This window comes from Pseudonaja textilis, chromosome 1, assembly GCF_049901715.1.
Source record: "Pseudonaja textilis isolate UNSWEBS1 chromosome 1, rPseTex1.2, whole genome shotgun sequence".
Taxonomy (NCBI): domain Eukaryota; kingdom Metazoa; phylum Chordata; class Lepidosauria; order Squamata; family Elapidae; genus Pseudonaja; species Pseudonaja textilis.
The window spans coordinates 46,163,905-46,188,552 of record NC_141990.1 but is presented as its reverse complement, the minus strand read 5'-3'; the positions used below and the strand labels follow the sequence as shown (position 1 = coordinate 46,188,552).

General features: G+C 37.6%; 1 protein-coding gene across 1 annotated transcript in view; it reads right to left on the bottom strand.

Moving 5' to 3' along the window:
* Nucleotides 1–323: 323 nt before the first annotated feature.
* Nucleotides 324–24,648, bottom strand: part of DTL (denticleless E3 ubiquitin protein ligase adapter) — a 28,904-nt gene continuing 4,579 nt past the window's right edge. The window contains exons 5-15 of the mRNA XM_026695418.2: nucleotides 24,388–24,508; nucleotides 23,088–23,153; nucleotides 22,715–22,827; nucleotides 18,671–18,744; nucleotides 16,992–17,095; nucleotides 14,962–15,066; nucleotides 9,880–9,992; nucleotides 7,496–7,585; nucleotides 6,715–6,850; nucleotides 3,407–4,230; nucleotides 324–1,261 (exon numbers count right to left, since the gene is read on the bottom strand). Coding sequence (XP_026551203.2) covers nucleotides 1,196–1,261; nucleotides 3,407–4,230; nucleotides 6,715–6,850; nucleotides 7,496–7,585; nucleotides 9,880–9,992; nucleotides 14,962–15,066; nucleotides 16,992–17,095; nucleotides 18,671–18,744; nucleotides 22,715–22,827; nucleotides 23,088–23,153; nucleotides 24,388–24,508 — 1,812 coding nt within the window. The 3' untranslated portion in view covers nucleotides 324–1,195. The remainder of the gene's footprint in view (nucleotides 1,262–3,406; nucleotides 4,231–6,714; nucleotides 6,851–7,495; nucleotides 7,586–9,879; nucleotides 9,993–14,961; nucleotides 15,067–16,991; nucleotides 17,096–18,670; nucleotides 18,745–22,714; nucleotides 22,828–23,087; nucleotides 23,154–24,387; nucleotides 24,509–24,648) is intronic.

Below are 24,648 nucleotides of genomic sequence, written 5' to 3'. Positions count from 1 at the left end.
TGAGAGGAGAGGCCCATTTCTAACAACTTAATTAGCTTAAATAGGTAAATACATACCAAATACTGAGAAGGAACAATTATTGAAAACATCAAAATATGCTAACCAGAAATAATTCTGGCAATTATGCAAGAGCAAAGAACGAATGAATACAGAATCTCAGCACATCCATGCAGATGATTAATATGGACATGATCTGAATTAGCAGTCACTAGTCAGTCCATATAGGAAGATATTTAAAGCAAATGATTTAAAAGATACAATTACTTTCTATAGTGAGCCAATGACTGAGTGACCTTGGGAGTTGTTGATTTATTTATTTATTTGACTTGTTTGCCACCCATCTCACCTTTGTAAGAGATTCTAGGAGGCTTACAAAGAAAAAAAAATAAAGTTCCCCCTTTTTCACCAGGACTATACATTTATTTAGTTATAATACAGCTGATTACTTCATATGTCAAGGAAATACTGAAGAGAAATGCTACATTATCACTTGATATGAAATTACACTTTTTTCTAGACAGTTTTAATAATTTATATATTCCTACTGTGATCTACATGGCAACGTATGTCAATTTTAGCAACTTCAGTATGCTGTGAAAAGGAAAATGCTCAATACAAAACAATCATGGAGCCAAAAATTTAGCTTTCACCACTTCAAGTGTCAGATTTCCTGCAGGAGTGAGCAGTATGTTTTTGTCCCTCCTGTTTATTATCTGCTCCACTGAAAAAGAAGAAAAAGAACTGCAATGTTAAGAAAAGTGTACTTTATAAGAAAATATTTTACACCAATGGGAAACTGTGAAGCATAAAATAAAGGCATTTCCTTTAGTATCAGGCAGATCAAGTAAAGCATTCTTGAATGGATGATTTGTTTTGCATTATGTGTTAATTTAACAATTGAAAGTACATTCAAATAGGTAAAAGTATACTCAAAAAAGGTTTGAAAAAATATTTTCTGCAATTTACCATAAAAAAATAATCTTAAATCAAAGGGATTGGCTGTTTCATTCATTGAACCCGTTTCTCCATTTAATTCGTGTCCTAACGAATTAAATGCAAGACAGTAAATAGAAAAAAAAAACACAGGAAGCATTAGTTTTAATTAAAATGCATGGGAATCTTTTTTGTGAATAAAACTACATCCATCTGGGTTAATAAAAAGCATGTTTCATCATTAAGGTACACTCATAGTTCTTTAGTTTTTTTGCGACTTTCGCTCGAAGTATGAACAAATCTTCCTCATTGTTATTGTAGTTATAATCTGTAAGATTAAAACACAACAAAAAAACTAGTCAAATATAATTATCAGCATAAAAGTTTTCATCTTTAGTTTTGTCCTTTCCAAAGTCATTCTAATCAATTTCTCTACATTAGCAGCTAACTAATTATCATACATGATTTCTTATGTAGCCAGAAGTTAATCAGCAGTCGTGTCTAGTAGGGTACTCTAAATCAATCTAAGAAGGCTTACACCAGGGCTGTCAAACTCAATTTTATTGAGGGCCAGATCAGCTTGCAGACCCACCCAGCCAGAAGGAAGCAAAGCAGCCAGCTAGAAAGGCCGAGTAGAAGTGGTAAAAGCATGCCCATTCTCAGCAGGCAAAAGGTGGCCACTGCGAGCGGGGAAAGCTCGATCCACATCGGCGCTATGGCCACCCAAGCCCAGCTGGGATCACATGCCTTCCCCCCACATCTCTGCTTGGCCTGGGTAACCAGGGCTCCGATGGGAATCTTGTTTTCCCCACTCTCGGTGGCCTTTTTTTGCCTCTTGGGCCTGGGCCTGGGCCTGAGCTGCTGGTGGCCTCGGTGCATCGGGTTTGTAAGTGGAACGCGTCTTTCTAGCTAGTCACTTTGCCTCTTTTGGGCTGGGTGAGTCTGCCGAGTAGTGGCAGAGTCGCCACCCAGGAGCTGCCAGGAGTAGTGATGCACCTCCTTCAGCGGGACTGCTCAGCAAGGAAAGCTGAGCCCCGCCCTGCCCTGCAAGCAGCAGCTCCAGAGTGCTTTTGGGGTGCTGCCTGACAGACGCAGTTCCTTCAGATGGAGCCCCCCAGGCTGTGGTCCCTTCCCTGGACTGAAGGCAACCTTCTGTCTTGCAGGCTCCCCACCTTTCCCCCACTGCATCTCCATTGCAAGCTGAGGATTTCAGCCAAATTCCCTGCTTGGCCAGCGTTCCTGGAAAGCGCAGCTCATAGCACCAGGCCTGCCCAGCACAAAGGAGGCAAAGTAGCCACTAGAAAGGCTGAGTAGAAGTGGTATAGCACACCTAGGCCCAGCAGGCAAAAAATGGCCACCGTGAGGGGGAAAGCCAGATCCCAATCGGAGCCCTGGTTACCCAGGCCCAGCAGAGATGGAGGGAGGCATGCGATCCCGGCTGGGCTTGGGCGGCCACAGAGCCAATGCGGATCGAGCTTTCCCCGCTCGCAGTGGCTGCCTTTTGCCTGGTGAGAATGGGCGTGCTTTTACCATTTTCACTCGGCCTTTCTAGCTGGCTGCTTTGCCTCCTTCGGGCTGGGCAGACCTGGTGCTCCAGGTGGTGATGGCGTGACCTAATGGACCTGCCTGGCTTATACAACAGATTTCACTATAGAAGCCAACTTCCTTTTTAGTGCACGAATTAAAGCAACACCCAGTTTATGTGTTGTTTGTTTGTACACATCTAGTAACAAGATGTGAAAGTGGTAAACAGTATCACTATCAGATCTATCCATTATCAAAAAGAGACAGACAGAAACCAATCCTCTTGGACAAAAGAAATAATCATCTAGCAAAACATTCAATCACATAGTATACTTTCCTGCTTGGAGTGGGGGCAGGATTTAAAAACCCAACAATAGTACATTTACTAGCCTTACACCTTGAAAATAAAAACATCATCTCTATACCATTAAAGATTTATGCTATACAGCCTTGCCATTAGTTTTAGAACGTAGAACAAAAGACAGCAAGTATAAAATTCACCCAAACTCTGTAGATAAAGATTAGAAACTCCATATTTCTACATGCACAAACATGTGCTGTATAAAAAAACTGACCTGCAGAGCTAATTGAGCTATGTGGGAGGCAGAAGTTCTGTTTATACTTTAATTCTCAGTCTTGGAAACTGAGAAACTTAATTTCTGACAATTGAATATCCCTACTTCATAAGTCAGCATTAAAGATTCTTCAAACTGTTTATGTGCTCCCAAGCATGGGCTACTTCCCCATCTTTGCTTCTTATGCACCAGAGTGATGCTCTTTGGCTATATAATACTGACTTAATTTGGTAACTAGTCCTCTCTCCTTATCTCTTCCTACTTTTTATAGCAGAGATTATTTTTCTACTTGTTAGCATGGATGGTGTTTTTACTATAATGTATAATACTTGTAAGAAGAATTTTGACCAAATTAAAATAGGTGTTTTACTTACAGGCCCTGGTGATGTAGCTCCTGTCCTAGCTTCCATTCGTTTTGTGCTTGGATTCCGTAATGGTGAGGATGACCCACTGGAGTTATTCGTTTTGTTAGTTCGTAGTTTATTTCCCAAATCAGACAGCCAGGTTCTTTTGTCAGTAGAACCATTCTCCTTGTCAACCATCTTCTCACAAGGTGTCTCCATAAGATGTGGATAATTTAGACAAGTGGCAGAAGAACAAGGACTACTAGGAGAAAAGGGCTCTTTCAAGCTTTGAATATTCTGTACTTCTCCATTAAGAGTAAGGTAGTTTCCTCTACAAGGCTTTGAACTTGCTGCCAAAGTGAACTGTTCTTGTCTGGATTTCTTAGACTCTGGATGATGTTCAGTCATACAGTTACAAATTTTGAGACACATCATATTTTCTTCCCTACTGGATTCTAACCTTCTCTTGGCACGTGTTTCTGACCTCGGATGTGGTGAGGTGGAAGCAAAGGCAGTGTCAGGAATATCTGCTGCAGCTATTTGTGGAGAAACTATCTTTGTTTCCTTTATAGGTGGAGATGAATTTGGAGTCTTCGTAGCCCACTGTTGAATGGACGTAGTTGAGGAAAGTGTTAGTTTTGATAAGGTGCTTGAAGTGACTTTCTGCTTTGCAGAAGTGAAGGTGCAAATTGAGATGGTTGGTGTCTTGGCAGAAGATGATGTTGGTGTGTTGGTAGGAAGTGGAAGATCTCCCGTGTAAGTTGGAGCACAAGCAGCTGGCTGTGGTGAAGAAATAGGAGGGCTGCCTGTTGGAAGAACTTTAGGTGGAGTACCATGCCTGCTGCTAAGAACTTCTAGAAGGAAAATAAAGCAGCTTTAGTGAAGATAAAATAACATGAGGGAAAATATAGCAATGTTGCACACTAAACTTATTTAAATATTTAGTATCTAAATGACTCGGATTTGAAGGGTTTTTTTTTTCCTGTGTTTTCTTAGTAGACAACCTGAGAATTGCTACTTAGGAAAATGTGTATAAAGTTATTTAGAAATACTTTATTTCTAGGAAAATTCAATGCATCTTGGCAAGGGTTTTGTGGTAAAAGACAAAATGATAAATCTGAAGAAATCAGGCACTTCCACAAAGAACAAAGGCCTTGCTCAAGGAATTGCTTGGAGAATTTGCCTTTACATTCTCAAATATAAAAATAAATGGTAAACATATCTGTATCCCTTTTCCAAATATTAAAATTTCAGAAAGCCTGCTAGCAAAATCTGGTCATATATAATTCCTAGGTAGCCACAGTAGCACTGTCTCTGTCAGTGAATGGGAGGAGGGAGGAAGTACAAACAGCTTGCATGCTTTTATCTAGATAGCCCTGAAATAGAACTGAGGTTAAGACAATATGAATCAGTGCAAATAACTATTTTGTGTATTTAGCATATGCTTTGTATTCAACAAACCAAGGTTTCAAAAGAAAGCCTGCTTATGTTTGCTGAGTTCATGGACTTCCTTTTCCATTTCTAAGCTGTTTCAGGAGAAAATGAAGGATATATATAATACTACTGCCAACTTTATAAAGATGCAGAATGCATATCACAGTTTTCAAACCAAAGGATTAAATAGCACTCTTCTTTGTCTATGGGAATAGGAAGTGATTCTTTTATACTAAGTTTCCTAAGGGAACAATGATGTATATGTGCACGTGAGATACTCGCAGCATGAAAGAGAACTGGCACATACCCTCCTATTGTTCTGCAAGTTTCCTGCATAGGAATTTTATGTTTACAGAACAATTTACTGCCATTCCTACAACTAGAAATATGCCATTTGCAAAGCTCACTCATACATCACCATAATTCATTTTTTGGGAACTTCTTTGTAAAAGAGAGATAAAAAGGATTTATATCACATATGATTGTGCTGTGAGTTGCAGTCAATAGATAGAAGTGAAGACACTCTTGTAACACTAAGTTTAAAGATTAATGTCTAACAATACATTCTTTACCCTGGAAGTTTACCCCTCTTTGCAAGTAAGTTAAGAATGACATTCTTCTTATGCAATGCACATAAGGTCAAAAGAAATATCATTGCCACAACTGTTAAATGCTATTCATGCACCAATGGCAATATATAAAGTAGCAAAAATATACATAACAGGAATAGCTTTTCTATTTCTGTCCTTTGTGGGACCGAGGGTGAGGGAAATGGTAAAGAAGTCTAGTTTAAGACGATCAATGCAATGCCATATAACTATAATCCAACATTTGGACAAACTCCAAAGAATTACTGTAGATTAAAAACAATTTTATTATTATAGGAGTGTGGTCTGAATAAGGAAACCATATTTGACAATTAAATACTTAGATTGCTTTTGATATGCAATACATAAATAAATCTTTCTCATCAAATATCACATGATTAGTTAAGAATTCATTAACACTAACCACGTACAGAATACAGCTTTTGCTATTATAATATCATAGGTATCTGGCATTCTATGATATAAAATACATGAAACTCTGGGAGTTCTTCAAACACTTATGAATTCCACACACTTAAAGAGGGACTGAATTTTCTACAGGTCATCTCATTTTATCACTATATTTCTCCTTTATCATTTAAATATAACAGAATACTTCATTCTTGGAGAAACAGTACCTTCCTTCAACACAGAGAAGCGTGTTGATATCCCCAAAATCTTTGCAGGTGGTGATGCATTTTTTAAATAAAAAGCAGTCTGATTATTTAGTAAAAAAATACTAGAGAAATATCATCTCATTTGTTGCATGACAGATATTGTTTGAAGAAATTAATGCATTTGTTTAGATAGAACCATGTGTTAATTTTTATATTTGGGATGCTGGAAACAATCTATAACATGTTCAGCATCAGATAGATTTAGAATTTGAAATATTGCACTGATTATTAAACTAACCTATTTCTAGGAAAACTACTTCAGAAATCTTTATATTAATTGAAACAGGTTTATTTGCTGGAATATTTTACAATAAAACCCAATTTTATATATTCTTTTGATTTCTACTGCCATTTTTTGGTTTTGTATATTTTTAATTTTGACAAATATATACAACAAATTTGTTGTGTATGAGAATTACAGTAGGGCCTATGCAGTTTTTAAGCTCTTCTCATTATTAGTATACATTGCACCATAAAAGTGATGTTCTTTATGATTTATACAGATTATTGTATGATTCATATAGGCTGAATTTAGAGAAAATTAGAAATAAATTATATTTTGTAATTTATTTTGTAAATAAGTTTTCTAAGATCTAAATCCACATTAGAGAAAAGTGATCATTAATTCACAAGGCCTTACCTATTTTGTTTTGTTCTGCTAAGGTCTTTTGATTAGTCCAACCCACAAATCTGGTTTTGTCTGTCCAGGTCTTTTCTTTGATGTTTTGCCTCAAGCGCCAAATTTTGATAGTGTTGTCATCTGAACAAGTGGAAATCTGCAAAATGGCATGACAAATATTGTACTGTTTAAAATATGGAATATAAAAGAGTGGGCAAATTACTGGCTGTATATGGATTTTACTATCCAATTTACAGTACCCACACTGGATGAAACTGATATCTCTTTTAAGGAACACTCCCTAAAAGTCATCAGTATCACCCATTAATGGAATTAAATATTGCTAAGTAATTTTTTTTCTTAGGATTGCCCATGTATCTTATATACAGAGGCGATGCAGGCCTCAGCCTACAAAAAAAGTAAGGCCTCAGCCTACAAAAAAAGTAATCAGCCATGCTGCATTCACTTAGGAAGCCCTATCAAACTCAGTGTTCTTACTTCTGATCAGACAACCATTTCATTACATTACACTTTACAATAAAGCAAGAACTGATTTCTATATACATGTTTAATCTGCATGATAAAAAGGAGTAGGATAAGCCACTTGAGGACCAAAGATTTCTGGGGAAAGCATGAAGTATATAAGGAAATAGGAAGAAAAAAATGCTTGGAATAAAGAACCTTTAAAAATAGCTATCCATGTTTTAAAAACAAGAGAAAATAGTCAGGTTTCCTTTTGCAAAAAGAGAAAATGGAATAGAACAATAACAAAACAAAAAATGACAAAACACCAGAAAGAAACCTTAGTGAAATCAGATGGACACCAGGCGACAGAAGTGACCTCTTGCAGGTGGCCATGAAGTACCATTGGAGGAAGTTGTGGTTCAGATACCTATATATAGACACAAGGGGGAAAAAAAGTATCAGGAAAGATTCTTGATTATTAGTACAATGAACACAATTCAAAGTAGGACACTTGATCTTCTAGACATCTAACCATTGATTTCATTCAATGGAGAATTCTCATTACTCCCTGCTTTTACTACAGAAACCATCCCTGATGGATACCCAAATTGGCTGGATCTCTGCAGTCATTCTTAGCTGTAAACTGTACCGTAATAAATATAGACAATTCAGGTTAGAGAAAACAGATGCAAATTGTCAAAGAGCTTCTATCATGTATTGTTGGTTAAAGGACAAAAGGAAGTAGAGAAACCAAACACATCCTGAAGAAATGTATAAACATTGTAGCTACATCTGTAAGATAAATTGTATATTCAAAATATGCAAAAGTTAAATCCAGATTATGGGTAAAACTAAGATCAATACTATAAAGTCCAAATTTTGAATTTTTTTTACCCAGTGTTAAGTTTTTCCTATTTTTCATTATAAGCTGATGAATTATGCAGCTGAACCTCTACTTCCAGCCACTAGTAATATGGTCCAAGTATCATTATTCCAGATTTTGACCTTGATTTTTAAAGCCATTTCCCTTGGTCTTTTACACATATATCCTAACATGTAAAGCTGATGAGCTTTAAGACTGTTATATTTTCTCAATTTAAAATCTTTAAAATACATACACAGATCTTGTGATGTCAATCAAATCAACATAAATTTGTGATTATTTTTTCAAGTTCTCAGGATAAGCTATCACACATGAATTCTATACCTGGCTCAATAGTAGTGCTTATGAGAGGGATCTAGGTGTCATACTGGACCACTGCTTAAGTATGGCTCAGCAGTGTGCTGCAGCTACAAAAAGGTCAATGCAGTCCTAGGTAGCATCAACACCGGGACAGCATTAAGACCACCGGAACTGATGGTATTACTCTTTACTGCAGTAGTGAGGCCGCACTTTGAATATTGCTTCCTTCCCCCAAGATCTGACAGCCTCTACCGTTCTATCCTTCCACTTAAAACCTAGCTTCTCCCCCAAGTTTTGCGATAGGGTGAAGTCAGGACTGGACAAGAATGTGAATGCATCAGAGAAGTGTGGCCGTGACACCAGGTTTTCCTGTTTTCAGTTTTATTGCTGTTAGTTTTACAATATATATATTTATTGGTTGCAAGCTACCAGAGTTGTTTTTAAAATAGGCAACTATATAAATGTTTTAAGTAAACAAATTGTATAACTCAAAAATTATGCAGATGTTAGCATGAAACAGTTTATGCTTCATATTTTGCCTTGAATGTTTATATTTTGAGAATTCCATCCTTTTGGGGAAAATGTTTTGAAGAGGAAACTTTGTGATAAGAAGAAATATGCAAACATTGGTAACTAGGTGGTGATGAAACAATCCTAGAGCCATTAAAATGTTAATATTTGATGTTAATAATTCAAGACACCTAGGGAATCAAAAATATTGAGAAAGCAATTTCTCAAGGTTCTTAGAAAATGTTTAAGGAGCACTCAGTTAGGCTTCCTGAATACTAGGTCAAGAGAATGAAATGCAAAACAAAAGGAGGTTGTTCTAAAATTAAATAACATGCCTACTGATTTAAATGAGTTTTTAAAAATTGTATTGGATTATTTTAGAAATCTAATTTAATATAAAGCACTTAATTTTGCTTATTTTATATTAGATAGGTTAACCTGAAATACCTTAATGTGTCACTGGATGCATCTCTCCACAGAAAGCTTGGCATGTAAACTAAGTTTCTGAGCTGCCAGCTGATACTGGCAAATGTTACAAAAAACTCTAACTGAACTATCATAATAAAATCTTAACTGCTGGAAATTGAGGATCATGGAGATAGGAGAAGTGAAAGAAACCTAATTGTGACGGAGTTTACAAACCTTGGGAAATGATTAGCTTAAAAAAATAAAAACAATTATGACTATTAAACTTTGGTTAATGTATACTCTTGTTAAATATAAAGCAAGAACTTCCAGCTTGTTGTAGTTGCTGAAAAACAACTGAAAAGAGATTTTTAAAGGCGTATTAAAACCAGATTAAGATCAGCAACCAGAAATACAGAGATGGTAAAGGTAGGAACTTAGCTCTGTTTTCTGTCTGGACTTGTATTCAGGTTTGACAGCTGTGTACTTTAGACACAGTATGCTGGAAACATGGTTCAGTGAATCTTATTATCTTCCCTCTGTGCCTACATATCAATCTTTGCTGTGCAAAATGAACATAAAAATAACATAGCAATGTTGTGGTCAAAGCCAACACTGCTTACCTTCCAGATATAGGCACACTGGTCACTTGACCCACTGATTAAGAACTGGTTATCTGGGCTAATGCTGGATTTGACATAGAAGCTGGAATTTTGATGTCCACTGAAAACTGACACTGCAATTCAACAAAAAACAAAGAAAAACAACCATATTCAACTTAGAGCTGAATGTGAAGATAAATCCTTTACATCACATAGTATTTTACATAGAGAAGGCTCTAAACCATTTAGTACCATCTCAGAAGCAGATTAATCAAAGTTTTATTGCCAAGGCCTTTACTTGTATACATTACATAATTACCAAAAGGATATAAATTGAGATTTTAGGACATTCAAATACAAATTACTCCTCCCTTTGAATGGTCAAGAATTAAAAATAAATAGGATGTATATAGATGATGTAAAGAAGTCAGATCACAAAGGAAAAGTATATAGACAATAGCCCTGAACTGGAAAGGAAAAGCAAAAAAAAGAGCTTAACAAAGAATATTACAATTAACAAGAATTAACAATTTAATTATTAAATTTCAAAATAAAGGTAAAGAATTGATATACCTGTTATTAAGTGAAGAAGGCAATAAGCATAACAAGAAAGAAAAAACACACTCAGCTATTTTGGGTCAGTTTTCTTCAACAAATATGTATTCTATTAGGAAGCTGCAAGGAGTAAAGAAATTTTCTCAATTTTGAATAAATATTAATCTCCAGAGGCAGATTAATTTCATCCCAGTGAACTGAAGAAAGTAATTGATTGTCTGGCTGCACCTTCATGTATTATATTTTATCCTGGAAAACTGATGAAGTGCCAGAGTAGAAGAGAGCACATGTGCCTAACTTCAGAAGAAGGGAAAAGAAGAGGCTGGAAAGTACTGATGAGTTTGGATAACAATGATAAGTGGGAAGGTTCTGAGAGAGATACCTGGGTTCTATGCTCTTCAATATTTCTATTCATGTTCCATGTTTTGGAAGAGACATAGAGAACAATTATCAATTTTTAATGAGACAAAATCATATTGAAGATCTAATACTGTAGTGTAGAAATAAATTCCAAAACTAAATTACACATAAAAATGAAAAATTTCAATTAGGAAACAAATAAAATAAAGAAGTACAATTTGATGAACATCTGATGTGTTAATATTACTTAAGGGAAAAAATAGAAAAGTAGCTAGCTGCGAATCTGAATATGGGCCAGTACTGTGATATGGTCACAAAAATACGTATTTGATTCAGGTTGCATCAATGGAAGTAGAGGTAATCCTTGACTTACCACAATTGTAACTCCAAAGAGCCCAAAATTTCTGTTGCCAAGTGAGACAGTTGTTACGTGAGTTTTGCCCACTTTATGACCTTTCTTGCCATACTTGTTAAATGAATCACTGCAGTTGTTAAGTTAGTAACATGGTTGTTTAGGTGAATCTGGCTTCCCCACGGGCTTTTTTTGGTCAGGTCGCAAAAGATGATTACATGACTCTGGGACACTGCAACCATCATAAACATGGGTCAATTGCCATGCATCCAAATTTTGATCATGTGATTATGGAGATGCTGCAACGGCTGTGTGAAAAATGGTCACTTTTTTCAGTTCCATTGTAACATTCACTAAATGAACTGTTGTAAGTCGAGGACTATCTATATACCTTTTATATCCTAGAGTAATCCTTCTGTTTTATTCTGTGTTATCAGATTCCACTTGAGAAACACTGTCTAATCCTGGGAACCATATTTAAGAATTGAGAAAAACTAGAAAACATTCAGGACTAACGATAAGCTCAGGGGACGAGAAAACTAAAGCCTATAAGAGAAGTTTGAAGGAACTGAGATGTTTACACATCAATATGTGCAAATACAGAAGAGGGGAAAGATCTCTTTTATCCCAGAGTACAGGGCACAGAATAATGGTTTTAAGCTACAGGACAAATTCCAACTGAATGTTAGGAAAATCTTTCAATAGTAAGAGCAATTTGTAAGTGAAATAAATTACCCAAAGAGCTGACAGCTCCTCTTCACTGGATTTAAGTCAGTGAAGCCAGAGAGCTATCTGAAAGTTATTTGGATTCTTGCATTATGCAGGCTTAGATTTAATAGCCTGTGGTTTCTATTTGTATGGTTATAATAACTTCACAATGGACAAACATTGCTTTAAAGTAAAAGAGGAACAATAAGATAACAGGCTAAAAATATAACCACAATTAAGTAATATGAGAAATAATTAAGATACTTTTTCAACTCAGGCAATTTTCTTAAAGAGCTAGTACCAGCAGCTAAGATATTTGGACAAACATGGAATACTCACAATCAAAGGAAAAGGAACATGGGATGCATAAAATTTAATCAATGCAGCAAAATAAAATTTGCCACCAAAGGTGTGTAAAATGTTTCCAGTTTCAATTATATGAAACTATTGCTTTTTTCATTTCCTGAAACTGGTATCTTATTTTGTTAAGAAGGATGTGCAGTGACATAGAGATATGGGTTACTTGGCTATTTTTAAACTTTAAAACTAAAGCCACAAAGAACTCTGAGTTGTCACCAGCAAAGGGAGTTGTGTGCAATGGACATTCTGCAATGGACAGTGCGATGTCAGATTCCTATACTCAGCACAGGTAGTTAGAGACCTTCTGATCAGTATTGAAAAGAAAACCTGTTAGATGTAGATGGATAGATGTTTATGGATATAAATATTATAATCTAACTTTCTCCAACATAGTGCTGTCTAAACATGGTTTCAAACCATGTTATTTCAAGCCTGCATCAGAATTGCTACCAGTAATGGAAACGCCTTTAGTTCTGGAGATTGGCCACTAATTTTACCATTTTCTCAGCATACAAATTCAGCAGAATATTTTCCCATTGTTTTATAACACCAAGAGTTGCCCATTTGTCTTTTCTAAGGGAACCATAAGAGATGCTTGATCTGCCTTCTTGTTGTCATCTGTCAGAGCAATTAGCATGTTGCTTTGTCCTGTTTCAGGTTGAACACACCCAGAGTAGGATAAGCAAGCATTTTCAGGCTTTAGTAGGCAGAGTGAAATTGCTCACACATCTTAGCAGTGCTAAACAGGAAATCAAAGTCTTGCCTGTAAAAGTCCAAAGTCAAATCAGAACATGGGTAAATCATAAATCCAGAAGCAGTTGAAAGGTCTAGGCATCAGGATAGCCAGCCAATTCTGGAACCAAAGAAATTGAGATTCGGATGGTACAAGACAAATTCCTTGTGTGTCCAACCATACTTGGCCAATAAAGAATTCTATTCTATTCTATTCTATTCTACTGGGGATTCAAAGTCATGAAAATATAGAACATTTAAGCAGTAGCCCCCTATGGAAAAACCAATTGCTGATAGTTGTTGTAATGTAGGTTCAATTAAGGCTATTGCTAGTTGGTATCTCAATGAGTTAAGCAGAATTCCTCTAAGAACATGCCATTCTTAGTTCTCTGGAGTTTGTAGCATGTTATCAGGGATAGCACTGCTTGGGATTGGCACCTCTGTCATCTGATTCATACTGATTCTCCCAAATGATTGACAAGGTTGACCAGAGGTAGTTAATGGCTCTCCAATTCCTCAGGCTGACATTTGTCCAGTGCAGGCTCTTCTGTGTTTGAATGCTCTTGACTTGAAAGAGATCATGACAGTTAGGATAGGTAGATCCAAGTTAATTTTTAATCTCTCTTGTATCTGGGCCTTGAAATCCAAAACAATCATCTTCTTCTAGTAGGAGTAGAGTGACAGAATCAAGAAATGAATTTGACCATTTAGAGCAGCTTTCTTTATTCTGGTACCTGCTAGGTGTATCGAGGCTGAAAATTCTGGGGACTGCATTTGAAATATATACGGAAAGCATCAGGTTGAGGAAAAATTACAATTACATCAATTCACCTACAGTAATTCATAATTAACTCCGTGCTACTATTAAGGCAGCTTTATAAAACTGCATAGTTTTGGAGCTATGAGTAAGCAAGTAGATATATGTGCAATGTTCTGATAAAACAAGATGCTATTGCAATTCCCAAGATGCATACAGCATTTTGCAATATTGTTTGAACAAAAATAGAGAAATAGGTAGAACAAGAGAAAAACTAAGATCCACCAATTTGTACTATATCAATCAATTTAGGCTAAATTACAATTCAAGCATTAGAAATCTTTATAGATGCTAGCAAAAATTGAACCAGTTTTCCAGTGTAGTCTGGATTTTTTTCTTTCTGCTTGGTAGCCTTCCATTAGAAACACTTAAATAAAAATGAATGTAAATACCTTCCTTATCTGACTTTCCCCCTTTTCTCAAAATCCAAGTCCTTATCAGTGATACTTCCATAGCAAAAAAAAAAAAAAAAGCATTTTCCTACATTTTCAAAATATTCTAATTGTGGAGTTGCCACATCTATCCTTCAGAAAACCCAATTTACCAAAATCAACTGAACCTTCTGACTCTTGCAGAATTACAGAATATAGCATAAAGGTAGATTGTTGGAATGTAGACAGATTTCCATGGACAGTTCATTTTACTTCCTTCCAAAGAGGAAGAAAAGAGCAATTAAAACTTAATAATACCCACTATTCCAAACATATTTAAGTCAATCTTTCAGTATTTGCTGTTTTCTTGTGGTCTGAGACGTAATTTTGCAGACTCTGAAGATGATAAATCAACAAGGCTTGCTTGAGATAAACACAATTAACAAAGGAATTCACTGACATATGATGTAATAGTTCCACTCGAGATTAATATAAAAGGTCGCTAATGACTATAACACAGAGAAAAGATAAACAAGTAATCCTCAGACAACTGAGCTTGTTTGTCTAAAGGAAAACAGAGTATGAAGACATTTGTAGGGGTTATAAACTTTCATACTGCAATTCATAGAAGCTGTCCTGATAGATTTGTATATAAAGTATAATCTACTACACACTGCAATTCTATGGACATTCAGCTTGGCAAAAGATATATCAAATATATGGGACTTACTTTTCCTGGAAATGCGTATGGTACTACTGCCAGAGATACAGTAAGTGCATCAGCCATAGCTTTCTAAACCTTTTAAGTACTGTACAGATAACCTGTATCCCAAAACATTAGTACTTACCTGGAGTATTCTTCAGACTTGGCATACAGAACATGTATATATTATCATCAGTGCAATTAGCAAATAGGTTGGTACCAGTGGAATCCAAAATAAGATTGGAATATCCTAGAATACAGAAGATTCTGTTGTCAGACTTCCCTTCTTAAAGGCTGGATAAGAAACAGCTAATCCCAGGAATAGGAATCTGATTATTAGTATTTATTGGAAGATTAAAGGGTAATTAAACACAAAAATTCCAGCAAGCACTTTCAAATAAAACACTAAGGTACAAACAGTGTATGGAGGAGAAATTCATCTACGTTTTATGTTATTTCAATACAAAGAGAAGGCTTGCCTTTTTGCGAAGGTGGAATAGCATGCATTTTTTCATTTTTGGTACATGTGAGTTTTTTTTATAGGGAAACTAACTTCTTATGCTTTGTCAGTCAGTCTGTGGGTTTTGATAAAAGGAGAAAGATATTTTAAAAAATATTTTAGCACATGCGATATTGCAGTGTAAAAACATTTTTTTGGAAATCAGATTTTATTTTTCTTACATTCATTCAAGGGTGGGATTCTACCAGTTCTGTCCGGCTCTACAGAACCGGTAGCTCTGAAGAGCAGCAAACACAGAACCGGTTCTGTGTCTGCTGATGTTTTGCCCCACCCACCCGCCTGGGCTCTTACCTGTCCTTTATTTCCTGCTTTTTCAACCACAGCTGCTTTGCGCGGCACAGCTGTGATTGAAAAAGCAGGATAAAAGGGCTTTTCCAACCACTGTGCACCTGCACGCAGCGCTGCTCAGCTGTCTGGGCAGCACAGCAGGTTGTAAATTGCACTCGCGCGACTCGCACATGCGTGCGCGATGCACAGCAACAGAATCGGTAGTTATACCGATCGGATCCTATTCCTGCATTCAATTGAGACTATTTTTCAGAGACTGCCTGAGCAAATCCCTGCAACTTTCTTGGCAAAGATTTTTAAGAAGTAGTTTGCCATTGCCTCCTTCCTAGGGCTGAATGTGACTAGCTTAGTCATCCAACTGGCTTTGTTTCTAAGGTAGAGTAAAACTCTCACTCTCCCAGTTTCTACTTAAACCACCATACCAAACTGGCTCCATGTAAATCAGATAGAAAATATAAAAAGTAGGTAGAAATCAGAAGTATCTAAAAGTGTTTTAAATCATTGCTTAAAAATTAAAAGCCCAGGGAACTGGAAAATTTTGCTTGGCACCAGGAAAAAAAACTGTCCAAAAAACATTCCCTAAGAGGAAACGGCAAAATCCTGTCCTCACCTCCTACTGTCTACATCACGTCAGAGGAAGGAGCAGAGCACTGAGAAGACATACACATATAGGCAGGCTCTTATTATTCAGTCCTGATTAACATCATAGCAAGTCATATTTACATTTTACAGAGTGATTTTGACTATGACAACATTAGGTCACTCACCAACAGAAATTCTGCTGTTGGGGGGGTTTGAAATTCAGTCCACTTGTATTCATTTAGTTCCTTAGTAATGCTATCACTAATCTAGCATGGCAACTGCTATCATTAAATCAGATGTAAAAGAGCTGGATACTGTCAGTGTGTTGTTTAACTCCCAATGACCTGCCTGAGAGACATCATGGAACATTGAAACTCACAAGGGCGAGAAAATAAATTTTACAGCCTCTTATAGCATAAGTAACCAACACAGTATCCTCTCCCAAAACACTACCTTTTTAAAAATCATTTTCCACAATCCTGGAAACATTCCAGTTTACACAGACCATCCCAAAAGGTAATGTGGCAGCACTGAACACTATTGACACCTAGCTAATTAGCTCATCCTGCCCATTCTCTCAAAGCAGGTAACCAAAGAGGGTCACTAATTCCATTAGTTTGTTAAAGCTAGTTCTGAAATCAGGCTAAGACAGATCTTGGTAACTGACCTCAGCACAAAGTGTAACTCTAATGTATGAATACAAAACAGCAAAAGCAAAGAAAGATCTGCTTTGTTTTGTAATGACCCTGATTGTCTTTCTTCTTAAATATTCAGTTATGCCATACCAAGTTTACGGGTACTGTTCCCAGGATAGCTGAAAACTCTGGAGGGCACTGGTTCCTGCCGGTATACATTGTAGTTCTTGCGCAGATCCCATATTTTGATCACACTAAAATTAAGAAAACAAAATTCTTCAGAATTCCATACAATGATCAAGCCTTCCTCAGTTTGATGTTCTCTAAATATATATGATATGAATTCAGTGAATCATAGTCCCAAAACATGTGAAAGAAGATAACCATACTCAGACCAAGAATAAAACACTAATTGACGGATAGGATATAGCTTTAATCTACATATTTGTTCAGCTAGCAGGGGAACAATATACAATGAGAAATAGGAAGCATACTATGAATGTCTACTTATCTAATTTATTTAAGTTATAGTTAGCCCAAATCAAAAGATTATGGATGGGTTACAAGATATTTAAAAAAGTCACCTCTCTCCAAAGACAAATATCACTAACACTTTGCTAGGTTCAACAACTCAGTGAAATAAACCATTTTCAATAATAAAATATTGAACTATGTTCAGTAATTTTCTAAATGCCAAGAGAGAGAGGTCTTAGTGGACCCTGGGAAATAGGTCAAGTGTGTGGGTTGCCCAGAGGCCTGTTGACTTTTTCATGTCCTAACTTCAAAAGTAGAATTAACAGTTACTTCCCAAGATGTTCTTCCCAAATGCGCAACTCAATTCTGATTAAGCAATGTCTGATGCAGCCCTGTGCTACATTACACATTGCTTTTATAGGAGATTACCAGCAGTCTGCACTGAGCCCAGAGGTTTAGTGATGGTCAGTGCAGCAACAGGAGTTACCTTGCAAGAAACTGATCAGTTTCTATCAATAACTGTGGCTCTATCTCAACAGTTGATATAACAATTGTGTATAAAGAATGCTTACACATTGTAGACAAATTGTAGCTTCCAGGTCATTTACAAAACTCCCCACCCCGCAACTGTGTGCATTACAGTACTCCTGGCAGGTAATCATCAAAGTGTCAATTATCAAAGTCAGTGTAACCTGATTGAAGGAGGGCTACAACTCATGCATCAGTTAAAGCTGGGCAAAGGTGCCACAATAATGGCCTTCACTTGCTATTTAAAAGCAGCTGTGGATCGAGGAAGAACAACCTCAAGGCACATATCACATTTTATGGGGCAATGTGACCCTGCCTAATGGCCTATGTTAGTACAATAACACCTGCTGATATAACTCAGCCTTGAAGGGATTTAAATGTACAATACAAATATATTAAAGATTATTTGTTACTACTAACCGGATATCACCTTTCAAGAATTGACAGTACCCAAAGATTGCAACATTATTTTCTTAATTTATTTAATTGTTAAGAGAGACAGCAGCTACGTCATACCTTTCAAGCCTATACAATGTGGGAGGGTGTGTTTCACCAAGTTCTACTATGATTCAGATGTAGGATGGATACTCATTTGACAAATGGCTTGGCTTATATTGACATAACTAAATAAGAAAATATGCTGGGGTTTTTTCTCCCCAGAAAGTCCTTGTTCCCCACGTAAGAGGCATTTTATGCAGTTTCAATGAAGTTTCATTACAGGAATGTTCACATGAGCAAACAGTCCAAAATGAGAAAAGCTTCTCAAAAGAATTTTAAAAAAATTGTTGGAAATAGAAGTAAAAGGAAATAGAAGAAATAGAAGTTACCCATCAACAGCCCCTGCTGAGATTAAGGTATGTTCATCTTGAAGTAGTACCACTGTTACACTCTGCTGAAAATCCTAAGAAGAGAAATGGGAAGAGAAGTCATTTCTCAACAGGCTAATATTATAACAAACTTAATTTCAGTACTGATTTCTACATCTCCTATAAACAGTTTCCCATTTGACCCAGTTGGTAATTATTTATTGATGTTTCAAAAACTGTGGCTCTATCTCAACAATTGATACAATTGTTCCTAAAGAAAAGCACACAAAGGGAAACCTAATTACCACAGTCTTCACATTTATCCACTGAGTCCCACTGAATACAGATATATTGATGTCTAAGTCAGCGTAATTGAGATTAGATTTTATGCTTTACAAATTATTAAAACTAATTTCTCAAGATTTAATGTCATCCATGCTTATCTGGATGCAGAATGCAACTTAACTAGAATAATTCAATTTTTCTAAAGTTCCCTAAGTCATTCCTTGGGAGGTAGGTTGTATGATGTAGCTAGTGCATTTATTTCTAAGCCTACCTTCCAAAGGTAAGCCATAACATAACTAAGAAACTGCCTAATATTTATAGTAGTGAAGAAAAATGTATTTAATCAATTTATTTACCCACCACTTGCACATTGGGATTCTGGGCTGTGAGAGAAAAAAACCCCAACAAACAAATAAAAACAAAGAGCACAGAGCATGAGGCTAACACAATCATATTCCCATTGTAAACAGGCTCATCCTACACCCTAGTTCAGGGCCCTGAAGAGAAAACTACATTTTCAATATCTTAAGAAAGGCCAATAGGATTAGGACTATTTGAATCTCATGGGACATGCTATTTAACAGAGAAGCTGAGTCCTGTAAATGGAACTATTTCATATAGGAAACTCAAAGCATGACGGATGTTGCAGAGATCTTTCCATCTAACCTACCTGTCAACTGTCCAGTTGGCAAATCCAGAAAAATTAACTCCTCAGACATTATTTTTCCAAGAGTATAAACTTTATTGAATAAATCCACATTGGCACAGAGGTGAAACCAGCTCTGGGCTTTCTGCACAAACGCATGCATAGTTCATCCGCCCTTTCCCCAAAGGCCACCCACATTACATCCAACAATCACTTCTGTTCATTTTGTTATGAGAACCAGCCGACCACAATGTGCCATCCGCTCTGGGCGTCCTTAAGGGGGCAGAGCCCTAGCAAGATTTCAATAGGAATGTTGTGGGAGGGAGCATGTCTGATTCCTTTTCACTGAACACCTTTGCTAGGTCACAGAACTCAAAGGGAACGAGTGGCCCTAACTCCTCCCCGACTCCACTTTCACTTCCCTAACTGCCAGCTTGTGCCTGGCGTTCAAGGCTTTTCATTGGCTCCTGCTGGCTAGCCACTTTCTTCCTCATTCGCCACTTGTTGCTGTTCCAATCTACTGATGGATTCCGTTTCTTCAACCAGGCTAGTCCTAGGACCATGGTCTTGGTCATTCCAGGAGCCACAATAAAATAGCCTCTACTGAATCCCAGCCCTGAGGCTCACTGGCTCCTTTAGGCAAGTTGCTGGTGCCCCTCCCATGAGCCAGCTAATTGGGAGAACCCCATGGGCCACCTTAACTTATTCAGCCTCTATCCTTGTTACTTCACTGTCTGAAGGCTAATTAGGCACTGAGTGCAAGTCCACCAAAATCTCCACCCAGGCCATCATAAGGATGATAGTGCCACTTACCATCAGGTCATCTTCCCATTCGCTGAAGCTTTCATAGAAGACCTAGCCAGATTTTCCATGGATCAGAGTTCCCTCCCTTTTGCTGAATTGGGGAGAGACTTTGCAACCTGTTGAGCCATCCATGTTTTCTCCTTTGGCTTTGGGGTGGTTTATTCAGGTTTGGTTGGACCGGGGCTCACAGTGCAGATGCTGGTATGGCACATAGGAAACACATTCCTGGGCTCCTGCGGGGCTTCTCCCCCATGGTAGGGGCTGCACCCCCTCTACCTCCACATGGCACTGGGCGTCTCTTGGGCATTCGGTGGGATCGGTTCTCATGCACAATGTGCATCAGGCCAAACTCCACATTCATCGCTAACTGGTACATGCTTAAAAATTATGGAGCATCACCCCAGGGTAGGCAGTTGTGATACAGATGCTTCTTCAGCCCCTCCCAGAATTGGTAGACCAGCATATGCTCAGACCAATCTTTCTCGAGAACTTCCAGGCTACAAAATCTTGGATGCCACCAGCCAACTTACTCTGCCGCAGGGAGCGGATACAATTTTCTGCACCCTAGGCTGCTGTGGGGTCTTCAAATCTGTCTCACAACATCTACATGAAAGCATCCAAACTCTTGCAGAGCCCCCTTGTTGTGGACAGACACCGGCCATCCCGCTGCATCCCAATCCAGGTTTGATGCAATGGCATTGACCAAGGCAGGCTTATTCGGTACATTGCTCCATAGCACTTCATGTAGTTCCAGACATGGATCAGGGAGGAAGCCAAATTGTCAGGTTCCCCCATCGAACTAGACTGCTAGGGGAGATGGCAGTCAGTCTTGCACTAAGATGCATCCAGGCGGCAACCTGACTGCTGGTAGGGGGTGCCTGAATGGGGATACTAGCTGCCGCTGGGGCTGCTTGTGCCAGTGCCTGCCTCCCCAGTGGGGTGGTGGCTGGGGCGGGAGTCAGTCTTGACACTACCTCACTAATAGCTATTATGGGGAAAATAAAACATGGAAGCATTACAGATGCCACCGGGAATTGTTCAATTACAAACAGGGAGTTCCACAAATGACTTGCCCTATGTCATGAATGGCTTTACAGGTGATGACCAGTGAATTGCACCTGGAAGCTGACTAGTGTATAGTACAGCTCACAGAACAACAACATGGATCTATCATACCATTGCATTCTAGACCAGTGGTAGCTTTCAGGTGCAGCATGCATTCAAAATTGGGTGCTCAGAATCCACAATTTCAAATGAGTATACAATGGATATAGCACACGTCTGATTTCAGTTACAAGTATGTGATAATACCAAGCCTGAAGGATGGTGGAAAGGGGAGAGAAGATGACTACTTTAATGGTACAATAACTATAAACAAAGTCTTGCTATAGCAGAGAAAATTCTTTACATGGACAAAGTCACTAGAAAATTATCTTCTGAAATATCTACACAAACTTCCTAAAATCCTGACTCAATGGAACCATTATAGGAATATCATGGGATTGGCAGTTTTACATATGGAATAGCTAGGTGTGGGTGGCCCATGCTCATGTTTCTTTCAAAAGGCAACTGGACTTTGTTTTGAAGACATTTTGCTCCTCATCCAAAAGCTTCTTCAATTCTGACTGAATAGTGGAGAATGAAGAATAAATGTCTTCAAGCAAAACAAGAAAGTCCAGTTGCCTTTTGAAAGAAAAGCACTTTTGGGACAACCATGACCTTGATGACTCCATCTCCATAGAGACTATTGAATCTGAAACATAAATAATGACAGGTGCTTTCTGATATCTATATTTTTGTAGCCCAGATATGGTAGAATTAACCAAAGCTCTAACTCAGTTTTAAGGCAGCTTATTATTTTCCTGTAAGTTTCATCTGCAGTAGAGATCTGCTTCAAACCTTAAGAGTTAAAATACTTCTGCTTAAGAATCCAGAATACAGTGCCAGTCAGAACAGGAAGTTTCCCAATGTAGGAATTTTTTTTTTCCAGAAGAATGCATAGGAAATATTATATTTGTTTTAAAAAATAGGCCAGGTTCATGCTAGATATTAGTAGAGGTTCACATAAATCAGGGGTATCAAACTTATGTCATCAGGGTGGCATCACATGACCTATCTGGACTTTTTCTCCTTCGCTAAACCAGGCATGGGCATGGCCAGTACATGATGCATCTAGCCTGTGGGCCATGAGTTTGACATCCCTGACATAAATCAATGTAATTAATTCAGTTGTTTTCCTTAATTGCAACCATCTCCCTAATAATTTCAAGCTAGTACAGCTGCCAAGACAGAACATGACAAAATATGGCCTTAAAATCCCAGATTCTTACCACTGAGGGTGCAAGTCCTTTCACATTCTGTTTTTTCTTCCTCAGTTTGGATGGTGTTTTATCCATGATGTTGTGGGCACCACTTATTTGTTTAACTTGTCTGTAAAATCCATCTGTAAAACAGGTTCAGGAAACATTTAAAAGGCCTTCCTTTCTGGCTTTTTCGTATATGGTAAATGACCCACAATCATACTGTAAATTCATTCAACTTTATAAAAGCTGAATATCTTATTTTATTAATATGTATTATGTAACGGAAAGCACAAGGAACTCCAGGTTCATATCCACAAAACTCAGGAGATAATCTAGTGGTCACTGCCATCTTATAATACCATTGCAATGATTCAAGAGAATAAACAGACACATCACATACCTTTCTTACTGCATCGAGTGTCCCAGATCATGATATTTCCATCCCTTCCTCCAGTACAGAACACAGCTATAAAATACAAAATTAGAGTACTTCACTAAGAAAACAGATCATGTTGATTAAACCTAATTTAGTAATTCCTCAAATGCATTCCTTGGACCAGAGCTGTCAAACTCCCGGCCCATGGGCCGGATGCATCACATGCTGGCCATGCCCACACCCAGTTTAGCAAAGGGAAAAAAAGTCCTGATGTCACGTAATATCACCATGACAACCTGAGTTTGATACCCCTAATTGGACTAATAGAAGTCCATAGAAATTTACTTTAGCCTTAGTATGCTCACAGGCCAGAGCCCATTTGCTACCTTAGCCTTACTTCGTGGAAGGCACTCACACTCCACTAACAGCCGATCTATTCAGACCTTGCCTTCTTGAATCCCCTGATAACTGTGTTCTTATTTTACCGACCTCAGAAGGATGGAAGGCTGAGTCAACCCTGAACCAGTGAGGATCGAGCCTCTGGTAGTGAGCAGTCAGCCTGTTGTCAACTCGCGAAGCTTTCCTGACGTGCTCCCGAGTTGCCATAGGCAGGGGAATGGGAATTGCACGTTGCAGCTACACCAAGGAATTCACACCTCAGTCAAAACAAGATACAGCCTACCTGGGCAAAGCCAAGGCCATCTCCAAAGAAACCCGCAAGGCTGGGGGGAGTAATTTCTACAACCTGCAAAACTGCTTCATTGGGGAATGTGACTGATCACAAACTCTGGAGGGAGGGGGAAACAAGGTCAGAGGCAAGGCGCTTCACCTTGGTAGTGCCAACATGGTGCTCCTAATAAACAACTGGATTTTTCTTGCTAAATGGCTTGAAACTCTTAATTACTCTAAATACTATTTCAAGCACTAAATATATTTTGTATTTATAAACGCAGATGTTCTGTTGTATTCTTTCAAAGTAGTATGATTATATTCCTTTGCAATTTTTGAGAGATTTTTCAATTCTATCTTAAGTTTTTCAAAAAAATATCTTTGAGAAATGATTGCTTTTGTAAACATAATGATGGAGTATTAGACTGAGATTTCTATCTTAATTATCCTTGCTAGTTCCTCTAAGAACATGATAGCAGCATACTTTACAATTTATAAACTATGAACATTGCCGTAACGATGGCACTGTAATAGTATTGTTTTCCATATAACTCCCAAATTCCTATGCTCCATAGTTTTTACAGTAATTTGCCCCCCCCAAATCTATTAAAGAACAGAATATTCATCTTTTTCAAATTTATTTTGCAATATTTACCTTTTTCAAATTTAGAAAAAGCAACTGATTTGAGACTGCACTGATGTCCTTTGCACACTCCCAAGAGTTCACCAGTCTTTATATCCCACACTTTTGCAGTTTGATCCCCTGAAGCAGTAACCTTAAGATATATGAAATGAAGTGTTAATTCAATATTATGTATATTTGCTCAAAAATAAACTCCTGCAAGTTTAGGGGAAAGTATCAGGTACATAGATGGTTAAATACATGTAAGACATGTACATATACTAGGTATACAAA